The following is an 11,880-nucleotide window of genomic DNA, read 5'->3' as shown; positions in this document are numbered from 1 at the left end:
TATGTCACAATATATATTTATATACTGTATATGAGGCCCCTAGAACCATAAGAAATGCAAAAAATTCACTGTTAACTACTCATTCTCGAATTGCCCCCCTTAAAAATCAAATTGCAGCCCGGGGGGCGTGTGCCCCACGTTGGGAACCACTGAGTTAGAGGAACAGCAAGGGGACCAGTGTGGCCTCAGTGGAGTGAGCGAGGGGGAGAGTCAGAGGAGGTGAAGTGAGACCGTCGTGGTGCAGGAGGGGGGCATTGTTTCAGATTGGGTAGAGCACTGTAGACTATTATTGGGACTTCGACTTGAGTGTGGCAGGGAGCTACAAGCTAAAAATAATGACATGAGCCCTAGCTGTCTTGGCTCAGTGGATAGAGCGTCAGCCTGCGGACTGAAGGGTCCCAGGTTCGATTCCCGCCAAGGGCACATGCCTGGGTTGCCGGCTCCATCCCCAGTAGGGGGCATAGAGGAGGCAGCCAATCAATGATTCTCTCTCATCATTGATGTCTTTATCTCTCTCTCTCTCCTTCTCCCTTCCTCTCTGAAATCAATAAAGAAATACATTTTAAAAAAATGACAAAAATAATCCAGTTAAGTTTTAAAAGGATTGCTCTGGCCGCTGCAAGGAGAATAGCTTGTGGGGAAACAGGAGTGGAAGCTGGGACAAATGGGAGGCGACGGCAATTATCTGGGCAAGAGATGAAGGTGGCGCAAGTCAGGGAGGCAGCACAGACTTGTGAGGAGGAGCTGAGTGCTGGCTAAATTTGGAAAGCTGAGCCAACTAAATTAGCCAACAGATTGGATTTTGGGTGCTATGAAAAGAGGGAATCAAGGATGATTCTATCTTTTTTAGGATGAGCAAGTGAGAGGATGAGGGAGGGATGCACAGGCTGGGGGATAAGAGCAGTAATTCCTTTCAAACATGTTCATTTTGAGTTGCCGAATTAGACACCTAAGGGTAGGTGTGAGGGAGGGAGGTCTGGAGTTTAGACAGATTTCTGGGTAGGAGAGATAAATCTGGGAGCCAGGCGGCACACAGGTATTTATTTATTTGTTTGTTTGTTTACTTATTTAAATTTATTTCAGAGAGGGAGAGGGAAAAAGGGATAGAAACATCAATGATGAGAGAGAATCACTGATGGGCTGCCTCCTGCACCATCAGAAATCAAGCCCACAACCTTTCACACCATGTAAATTCTCTTACTGCCTCTGCTGAATCTTCCAGTGCATCTCCAGGTGCCTACAGTACCGCCCAAGCCCTTTTCCACACTCACCGCAGCCCTTACAATACCGCCCCTCCTCATGGCACCTCCCTCTCACCTCGGCCACCTCCTCCCCGCCCTATACTCCAGCCACTGCACTCCTGTCCTCAAGGACAGCGGGCCTACTCCTGCTTCAGGAGCTCCGTACTTTACTGCTCCCTCTGCCTGATCTGTATGTGGTTTGGTCCCTTACTCCATTCAGTTCTTGCTCAAATGTCCTTTATCAAGGTGGGCTTCCTAGACCACGGTAGGTTAAACAACCTTCCCGTCATTGGCTTCCATGACACTGCTGTAATGTCCCCAGCACTATCTGAAGCTCAGACTGGTTTTTAGGGTCTCTTTGTAAGGGCTGGGGCCCTGCCTGTCTTGCCTGACACCACATCCCTAGTGGCTAGAAGAGATGTTTTTGTGGGGTGGTGGCAGGGACAACAGGCTGAGGCTAATGTGGGTAGACAAGAAGGCCTGTCAAAGAGGCAAGAGGGGTGAAGAGGAGGGCACTGAGGCCTGGCTTTACTGCTCTGGACCTTGGGCACCTGCCTTTTTTTTTACCCACTTTTTAAGTCAGTGACTTTCAACTTGGAGCAATTCTGCCCTCTGTGGGTACACTTACTAGTAGCAAAGTCTGAGGCACTTTTGGTTGTTATGACGGGGGAAGGAATGCTACTGGCATCTAGTTGGTGGGGGGCAGGGATGACGCACAACAGCCTATAACACACAGGACAGCCTCCTCCCACTCAACAAGGAATTATCCAACCCAGAATGTTATTAGTGCCAAGGTTGAGAAACCCTAATATAAATGACATGGAATAAAGTAGGATAAAACAGAAGCATCAGAAGACATTGCTCAAAGAAAGGACAAGTATAATTTCATAAAACTTGTGTATTTTTGTGTCCTCTGACACTATATGAGATGTATTTCTCCTTGTGAGTCCTAATCAAAAAGGTTTGATAACAGCATCCCAAGGGCCACAGAGCTGAGTTCACTTCTACAGACAATAAAAAATAAATAAATAAATAAATTGATGGGACTGTTTTGGACAGCCAATGAAACAAGGCAAACATTCCAGAGAGTTCTTGAGGTAGCAAGGGGGCCAGGGAAGGCTTCTCTAAGGAGGTGACATTTGAGTGGAGGCTCAGGAGGTAGATTCAGGAAGAGGACACAAGAAAAGGTGACTGTACGGAGCTTGGCATTTTTGAGGAACAAATGTCACCGCTGGAGCAGAACAGGGAAGGAAGGTGGAAGGAGATGAGGTTAGAAGATAGCAGAGTGATAGGGAGCCAAGGGGAGGGTTTTCGGCAAGGAAGGGGCATGGTTCAATTAGCTTTTATGAGGATCACTTAGCCTGCTGAATGAAGAACTATCAGCGGGGCCCCCTACAATGGTGAAGTTGGAACACCTATGAGCTGGGTGTGTTGACAAAAGAGGTGAAAAGTAGCTGAACTTTGAATAGACAGCAGATACCTGGGAGGCAGAGAGAGCAGGGGTTGTGGTGAAGTACTAAGGGGAAGGATGCCGGGGTGGTGACAGCTGATGGCCCTTCTCCCTAGCACAGGGTGGGAGCTCAGGCCCTAAGGGAACCAGCTAGGCAGAGCCACCCACCTGACTCATAGCAGAAACTGGGACAGCCTGCACTGCCCACCTACCTCCTCAGTCCTCCGGGGAAACGCCACACCTAGTGCCTAAATGCCAGCTCCCCCTATGCCCCACCCCCCCACCAGTGAGACCTAAATCAGGGCCTTCTGCCAGGGGTACTGTCAAACTCTTCCACTTCCATGTCCTTCCCTCTGTTTTGCCCCCAAGTCCATAGAGTGACTTTCCTCCCTGCTCTATCTCCCCATCAGACTGGGATCCTCTGAGGGCCTGGAGGGTACAAAACCACCCTTACCTAGGGCACCCAGCATTGAGTTTAGAGTCCAGCACCTCAATATTGTCCACCTAGAACTCCTACCTGAGTCAAAGTCCACTTCAAATAGACCCTCATTTGAGAGAACTTCTTGGACCTGAGGGCCTGAGGCACAACAATCCTAGGACCAGGTTATCATAATCCCCATTTTACAAATGGGAAACTGAAGCTCATGTACAAACAACCAGTAAGTGGTGGAGCCAAGATTTGAACTCGTGATTTCAATATGCAGGCTCAACAGCAGGTATCCTTAAATCTGTGTGGCTTTGATCGTCACCATCTTCCAGATGAGAAACTTCAGGCACAGAGGGGTTAAGCAATGCACCTAAGATCACACAGTAAGTCCCACAACCTGTGGTCCCTCCCTCCATCCCACACTTTTCCATAAATGAATGCCAAGGTCTCGCAGGAGTCGGCCCCATCAAGCTGAAAGGTCACTGAGGCCAGGGCACAGTGAGCACAATGTTGATATTCCTGCCCCCTCCACTCCTACCCCACACAATAGAAATCCACCTGCTCGTGTTTGGCAGTTGAATTATTATTATTTTTTTTATTCTCATGAAGATATTTTCTCATTGCTTTTTTATATACAGTGGAAGGGAGGCAGGGAGAGGGGAGAGAGAAACATCCATATGAGAGAGACACATAGATTGGTTGCCTTCCACACCTGGTCCCAACTGGGAGAGGGGAGGAACCTGTAACCCAGGTATGTGCCCATGACCAAGAATTGAACCCAGGACCCTTTGGTGTACAGTTGATGCTCTAACCAGCCAGGGCTGATTTTTATTTATTTATTTTAAAGAATCATTGACCCGCTGCCTCCTGCATGCCCCCTACTGGGGATCGAGCCCATAACCTGGTGCCCTTGACTGGAACTGAATGGAACCCGGGACCTTTCAGTCTGCAGTCCTAGGCTCTATCCACTGAGCAAAACAAGCTAGAGCTGAGAGAGAGAGAGAGAGAGAGAGAGAGAGAGAGAGAGAGAGAGAGAGAGAGAGATGTGAGAGAGATACATCAATGTGAGAAACACCCACGGTTGCTTCCCCAAAGCACCCCTACCTGGTATGTGTCCTGACTGGGAATGGAACCCGTAACCTTTGGTGTACAGGACCATCTCCAACTGAGCCACCAGGGGAGGGCCGAATGTTGATTTTTTAAAATAAGTAATGAACGGCAGAATATTATGACGAATTTGTTAGGAAAGGGACTCGAACTGGAGGTTCTAAAACTTCTCCAGCTTTGCCTGGATTCCACTTCCTCCTATGGCTCCGCCCCGCCTCTGAACGTGTCCATCCAACTTCCCGGAAGTGGGCGGCCTAGAGAGCTAGCGCTGTGTGCGCAAAGCACGCTAGGAGTTGTAGTTCCGCCGTCGGACGGAAGCCGGGAGGGACGAGCGGCGGGATGTGGAGCGGAATGCTGGTGGGGGGGACCCGGGTGGCGGCAGGAAGGTGCCCCGCGTTATGGCCTCGCCTCGCCGCCCTCTTCCCCACACAGCGGATGCCCGAGACGGGCCTGGCCCTGCAGCGGAGCTTGCACACGACGGCGGCCCGGGCTATCCCGCTCATTCCCATCGTGGTGGAGCAGACGGTATAGTGGCCGGCGGAGAACAGGCCTGGGGGCTTGGGCTGGGGGCACGGCCGCCCTGACCCTCACCTCCATCTTTCTCCTCCAGGGTCGTGGCGAGCGTGCCTATGACATCTACTCGCGGCTGCTGAGGGAGCGCATCGTGTGTGTCATGGGTCCGGTGAGCACCCAGCACGCTGATCCTCCCTTGCTCCTGCCCGGATCCTAGGCGCCCCTTATCCTCGAATCCCATTGACTCCCTGACGTCTCCCATTTGACTTTCCTCCCTGGGCTCCGCTCTAGTCACAACCTGACACCCACTTCCTTGTACATAAGCTTTCTGACTACCCCGCCCCCGGCCCCACGTACTCCCCACCATTCCCTCCTGACCCCTTCTTCAAACCCTCCTCTCCCTGATTTCTGAACTCCCTCCCACAGCTATGATCCCGTCCCGGTTCCTAGACTCCAGTCCCCCGACCCTTCTGACCCCTTCCCGTCCTGTGCTCAGAGCCCACTGACTCTGCCCTTCCTATGCCCCAAACTCCCTGGGTCCCAACCACCCCCTACATACCCTTCTGAATCCTGAATTCTTTCCGACCCATCTTACTTGGGCTCTAACAGTCATCCTGGTTCCCTGACTCATCCCCAGCCACGCCAAAACTTGCCTCCCTTAGCCCTCTCCCCACCATCACCTGGGGACACCTATCTTCCCCACTTGCAGATTGATGACAATGTGGCCAGCCTGGTTATCGCGCAACTGCTGTTCCTACAGTCTGAGAGCAACAAGAAGCCCATCCACATGTACATCAACAGCCCTGGTGAGCGTGGGGAGGGGGGGAGGAACCCCTAAGTTCGAGGGGGCACTGCTTGGATGCACTAGGTGACTCAGGAGACTCTGACACACACACACACACCCCATCCCACCCCTGCCTTTTCCAACCCCATCAGGGATGTTCTTTAAAAAATCCTCTGGAGAAAGTAGGGATTCAGAATTAACTTCAGAATCCCAAAAGTGTCTTGAACCCTCCAAAAACTGCTCCTTGCTTTTAAGTCTAGGTTCACAAACCTTCAGCTGAATTTTCCTCTTTGATCACAGACATAACTTTTTTTTTTTTTTACAGTTGAGTTGGTATTCAATGTTATTTTATATTTATTTCAGGTGTACAGCATAGTGGTTAAACAATTATGTAATTTACAAAGCGACCCCCCTGATAATTAAAGCACCCATCTGGCACCATGCATGCTTAATACAATTTTATTGATTATATTCCCTATGATGAACTTTAATCCCTATGACTATTTTGTGACTGCCAATTTGTGCATCTTAATCCCTTCACCTTTTTCCCCAATCCCCCCACCCTCCCTGTCTGGCAACCATGAGTCTGTTCTCTGTATCTATGAGGGTTTTTTTCTGTTTTGCTTATTTGTTTATTTTGTTCTTTAGATTCATCATATATGTGGAATCATATGGTATTTGTCTTTTTCACACACATAACATTTTACCAACCTGACCTAGTTGTCAACATTTTAAAATTGTTAGATTCCACCACCACCACCACCACCACCACCCTCTCCCCTCAAAAAAGGAATAGCCAATCTTGATTGAGTGTTTACTATGCCAAGCACTTTTCTACACACTTTATGTGCATTTGACTTATTTGATCCTTATGGCAACCTCACCGAGGAGACACTGGCTCCGAGAGGCTAGGTAACTTGCCCAGGCCACACAGATGATAGATTGCCCAGCCAGGGGTTATACCCAGGCAGGCTGCCTCCAGGCTTCACCCTCAGCCACATCTCCGAATTTCTAGTATCTCTTAAAAATTTGGCAGATCTGGTCGCTCTGGGCCCACATGCACATGTGGCAACAAGTCACTCTGGAACAAGCACTCTCATTTTGTTCCCACCTGGCCTGGGTCACCTGTTCCTGTCACCTCCCTCCCTCCTGAGGTATTTGCAGACCCTGCTTTAAAGAGCTGCATCTAGCCCTAGCCCAGTGGCTCAGTTGGAGCATCGTCCCATGCACTAGAAGGTTGTGGGTTCGATTCCTGGTCAGGGCATATACCTAGTTGTAGGTTCAATCTCTGGTTGTGGCATATATGGGTGGCAGCCAATCCATGTTTTTCTCACATCAATGTTTCTCTTTCTCTCTCTAAAATACCAACCTTTGGGAGAGGATTTTTTTAAAAAAACGACTGCATTCACACCAACTCTACCTAAGATCAGGGCCTAATATAAGGAAAGGATGGTGGGAGGAGCTGGCACAGCCCCTAATTGCGCTCCCACCCATAGGTGGCCTGGTGACCTCGGGCCTGGCCATCTACGACACGATGCAGTACATCCTGAACCCCATCTGCACGTGGTGTGTTGGCCAGGCCGCCAGCATGGGCTCCCTGCTTCTCGCCGCGGGCACCCCAGGCATGCGCCACTCGCTGCCCAATTCACGCATCATGATCCACCAGCCCTCTGGGGGCGCCCGGGTGAGTGCCAGGCCCTGCAAGCTGCTTCAGGGATGGGGGACAGGGGTCTAGACAGAAGGACTGACTGGGTGAAACTCCTGTGGGGATGTCAGTGTTTTAAAATGTAGGGGTTATTATTTAGCTACAGTGGGGTCAACAGAAGCCAACTGCTGTTGAAAAGAGTCTGTTACTCACAGTCTCCAAAAGGAAGGCGCATGCCAGGCTATGGCAGGGACACACGGGCAAGCGCCAGGGTTGGTCAGGAGGCAAAGGGAGCAGGAAGGAAACATGACAAGAGCCTTTATTGTCGTGTCTGTGGGGAAAACTGGGGGCAAGGCAAGATAAACAGCCTTAAGGTTGGCTCGTCTGAATAACTGTAACAAGCTCCGAGGTGTAATAGCTCTCCCTAGTTGTATGGCAACTGGCCTTGGGGGCATCGGGACGGGAATAGTGGCTCAGAATCCAGGCGGTGGTGGGAATATGGCCTCTGAATTGTCTGATTTGCACACGAAAGGTGTGCTTTTAGGTGAGCTGCTTGCTCTCTCTAGGAATTAGCTGGCCCTGGTAGGGACCATTCCTCTAGGTCAGTGAGGTCCAGATACAGAAAATAAGATAATATATTTAATCCAGGAGGCCTTCCTGATGGTGGTGAGGATGAAGCAGCGTGTAGAGGGACTTAAAGCCCTGGCCCACCTGCCTGACCACTGGCAGTCCAAAGTCCAGAGGGGGCTCCCGGGTCCCCATCTCCAGCCTTCCCATGAGTGCTGACACTGGTTCCAACCTTCTCCTTGGGACGTCCCCCAGGGCCAAGCCACAGACATCGCCATTCAGGCAGAGGAGATCATAAAACTCAAGAAGCAGCTCTACACCATCTATGCCAAGCACACCAAACAGAGCCTACAGGTGATTGGTGAGTGCCCTGCCCCAGGCAGACCCCCACTGCTCCCCTTCCTTTATTTGAACCAACACAGGTCTAAGGGTCAGGCTTGCGCTGAGCCAGGGCCTCTCAACCTTGGCACTACTGACACTCGGGGTCAATCATCCTCTGTGGTGGGGACTGTCCTGTGCACTGTAGGGTACTGAGCAGCACCCCTGGCTGCCACCCTAGATGCCAGGAACACCCTCTAACTATGACAACCGAAACTATCTCCAGACATTGCCCAGTGTCCTCTGACAGACAGAATCACCTCCAGTTGAGAACCTCTGTTCTAAGCACTTAAAAAAATTTTACAAAACCTTCAAAAACTTCATTGAAATGGGACAAAAGGTATGAGCAGGCCTTCCACAAAGAATATTCCAAGTGGCCAAAAAGCTTAAGAAAAGATGCTCACGCCCGGCTGTGCTGGCTCCGTGGATTGAGCATCATCCCATGGACCAGGAAGTCCCGTGTTGGATTCCCAGTCGGCACATGCCCAGGGGTTGCAGGCTCGATCCACAGTAAGGGGCGTGCAGGAGGCAGCCAATCAGTGATTCTCTCTCATCATTGATGTTTCTATCTTTCTCCCCATCACCCTTCCTCTCTGATATCAATAAAAATGTATTAAAAAAGAAGAAGAAAAGATGCTCACCATCTTTAGTGATGCTGTTTAATCATGACATTATGAGATATGAGGGAAAAGAAATTAGAAATTAAGGCCACAACGAGATACCATTTCAATCCACTGGAATGGCTAAAATATAAAATACTGACAACATCAAATGCTGACAAGAATGTGGAACAACTGGAACGCTTATCCTGCAGGCCGGAGTGAAAATGGTAGAGCCACTGAGGCTCTGACCTGCAGCTCCCTAACTCCAGCTGTTTGGCACTACTGGCGAAGGCTAAACATGCGAAAAGATGCTGGGGTTCCCCCACTCAGCATATATGGGAGAACTGAGTGTTTATGTCCATCAAAGATGCAGACAGGAATGCTGATGGCAGTCCTGTTCATACAGGCCCCAAATACAGATGCCCACAGCAGGAGAATGAGTGCATTGGTGGAGGTTTATTCACAGAGTAGAATACTATACAGCAGTGAGAGAATGGTCCACGATGACATGGCAGCCTGGAGGAATCTCAGAAACCTAATGCTGAGTGGAAAAAAGAGTAAACACTGTGATTCCACATATTTAAAGAACAAAAACAGGCATAACTGTTAGGCCACTGTTACGATAGTGGTTACTCTTGGGGAGGAGGGAGGACGTGGTGACAGGAAATGGGCTCAAGCAGGGTTTTAGGGGGTCTAGTGATGCTCCTTTTTTTTTTTTAAATCTTTACCCAAAGATTATATATATTTAAATTGATTTTAGAGAGAGAGGAAGGGGAAGAGAGAGAACTATTAATGTGAGAGAGAAACATCGATCAATTGTCTCCCATATGCACTCCAACTGGGGATCGAAACCACAATCTAGGTAAGTGCCCTGACTGGGAATCGAACCCATAATCTTAGTGTACGGGATGACGCTCCAACCAACTGAGCCACCCGGCCAGGCCAATGTCCCATTTCTTGATCTGGGTGCTGGCCGTGTGGGTATGTTCAATCTGAAATTTATCCCGTTATCCACTTATGATTCATGCGCCTTCCCAGATTATCACCTATTACTAACAAGTAAAAAAAGTTGAAATAGGTATTTTAGCAGTGGTATTTAGAAACGAGCACAAAGTGGGAAAGGCATGTGCCCTGACGGGGAACTGGTGACCTTTTGGTGCATGGGACGATGCTCAACCAACAGCCACACCAGCGAGGGCCCCAGGTCTCTGCTTTTAACCACATATGTCCTGTCTCCCGCTTCCCCCCTCCCCCAGAGTCGGCCATGGAGAGAGACCGCTACATGAGCCCCATGGAGGCCCAGGAGTTTGGCATCTTAGACAAGGTTCTGGTGCACCCACCTCAGGACGGTGAGGACGAGCCTGAGCTAGTGCAGAAGGAGCCTGTGGCAGCGACAGCAGCAGAACCTGCACCAGTGAGCGCTTGAGTGGACCTCACCCCTGGGAGGAAAGCCGAGGGGCCAGAAGCTACAGCTGCTGCACTGGCGGCTCCTTGCTGCTGAGCCTGGAGGAGCCCCTCGAGGACCTTTGGACTTGGGTGTTCCCTTAGTGGCGGGTATCCTGGCTGAGACACTGTGATTTTAAATTAAATCTTTGTAGTCTTTGCTCCCCTTCTGTGGCTCCTTCCTTCCCCTCTTCACCACCATGCAAATGTATATGCTTCGTAAGGCCCCTTCTGCTTTGGCTCTGACCCTGAGGCTCTAATCTTCAGCTCCTGAACTTCAACAACCTGGACTGAGCATATACACCATTCCACGCACTGTTCTAGAGGGCGCAACAAATCGTGAAGGAAACACAAAAATCCCTGTCCTCAAAGAACTTATTCTTGTGGGGGCAGACAGTTTAAAATCAGGAAAAGCAGTGTGCAGGGTGTGTGTGTGTGACAGTTTTGGATGGGGTGGCCAGCGAAGACCTTGCTAAGAAGGTGACACTTGAGCAAAGACCTGAAGGAGGTGAGGGAGGGAGCCATGGTGCTGTCTTGGGACAGAGCAGTCCAGGCAGAGGGTATAGCGAGTGCAAAAGCCCTGAGGCAGGACTGTGCCTGGCACCTGGGAGGAACCGTAAGACTAGAGAAAATTAGAGCAGAAAGGGGAGAAGTACAGATTTCAAAAGGCCTGGTAGGTCTTAGCAATGAGGGAGATAAATTGCAGAGGGTTTCGAGGAGAGGAACAAAAAGGAAGTATGACTGTGGCCCCCATGGAGATGTGGTGGGAATGCAGGAAGCTCAGAAACGTGGAGGCCAGTTAGGAGACTATTGGAATAATCCCGATGAAGGCTGAAGGCCCAACCAAGTGGTGAGAAGAGGTCAGATTCCAGCCAGGTTTTAAAGGCAGGGCTGACAGGTGGAATGTGAGATTTGAGAAAGAAAGTAATCTTCATAAACTCCAAGGAATTGGCCCAAAGCAGCTAGAAAGATGGAGAGTTGCTAACTGAGATGGGAAGGCTGGCGGGAGGAGCAGGTTTGAGGGCCGCGATCAGAAGCTCCTTTTGGTCATGTTATATTTGATGCTGGATGAGCCTCAGACATCCCAGGGGATGGGTAAGTCTGGGTCGGGGATGGAAATAAAAATACAGGAGACATCAGCTTGTGGAATTCGTGGTCAGGCTGAGAACTGGCAGATGGATTTGGCACAGTGAAAGTCACTAAGTGGCCTTAAGCACTTTCAGTGCTGTGGGGTCTCAGAAAGCATGGGCTGGAAAATACTGGAGCCAGACAAGTCTTTCAAGGAATTTTGCTGTAAAGGAGAGCAGAGAACATGGGACTGGAGCTGGAGGGAGAATTGGGGTGAATTTTATGTTTTTAAAATCTAGAGGACTTTTTTTTTTTTTTTTAATATATTTTATTGATTTTTTACAGAGTGGAAGAGAGAGGGATAGAGAGTTAGAAACATCAATCAGCTGCCTCTTGCACACCCCCTACTGGGGATGTGCTCGCAACCAAGGTACATGCCCCTTGACCGGAATCGAACCTGGGACCTTTCAGTCCGCAGGCCGACGCTCTATCCACTGAGCCAAACCGGTTTCGGTGAGAGGACTTTTAATTTGGCTATCTTTATCGGTTACATTTGGCTAAACTCTTCATTCTGGACAATTTTAAATATATACAAAAATAGAAAATACAGGATAATGAGGCCTCATGCACCCATCACACCAATTCAAGGCCAACT

At 49.8% G+C, this 11,880-nt stretch overlaps 1 protein-coding gene across 1 annotated transcript; it reads left to right on the top strand.

The window, feature by feature from the left end:
* Window positions 1-4,511: 4,511 nt before the first annotated feature.
* On the top strand, window positions 4,512-10,319 carry CLPP (caseinolytic mitochondrial matrix peptidase proteolytic subunit). Its single transcript, XM_008150563.3, has 6 exons — window positions 4,512-4,750; window positions 4,836-4,907; window positions 5,448-5,544; window positions 7,019-7,206; window positions 7,990-8,095; window positions 9,971-10,319. Exons 1-6 carry the CDS (start codon window positions 4,565-4,567, stop codon window positions 10,138-10,140), a joined length of 819 nt encoding a protein of 272 aa, XP_008148785.2. The 5' UTR covers window positions 4,512-4,564; the 3' UTR covers window positions 10,141-10,319.
* The last annotated feature ends 1,561 nt before the right edge of the window (window positions 10,320-11,880 follow it).

This window comes from Eptesicus fuscus, chromosome 6 (genome assembly GCF_027574615.1).
Source record: "Eptesicus fuscus isolate TK198812 chromosome 6, DD_ASM_mEF_20220401, whole genome shotgun sequence".
Taxonomy (NCBI): domain Eukaryota; kingdom Metazoa; phylum Chordata; class Mammalia; order Chiroptera; family Vespertilionidae; genus Eptesicus; species Eptesicus fuscus.
The sequence above is the reverse complement of the archived record's forward strand: the minus strand, read 5'-3'. Positions and strand labels throughout refer to the sequence as shown.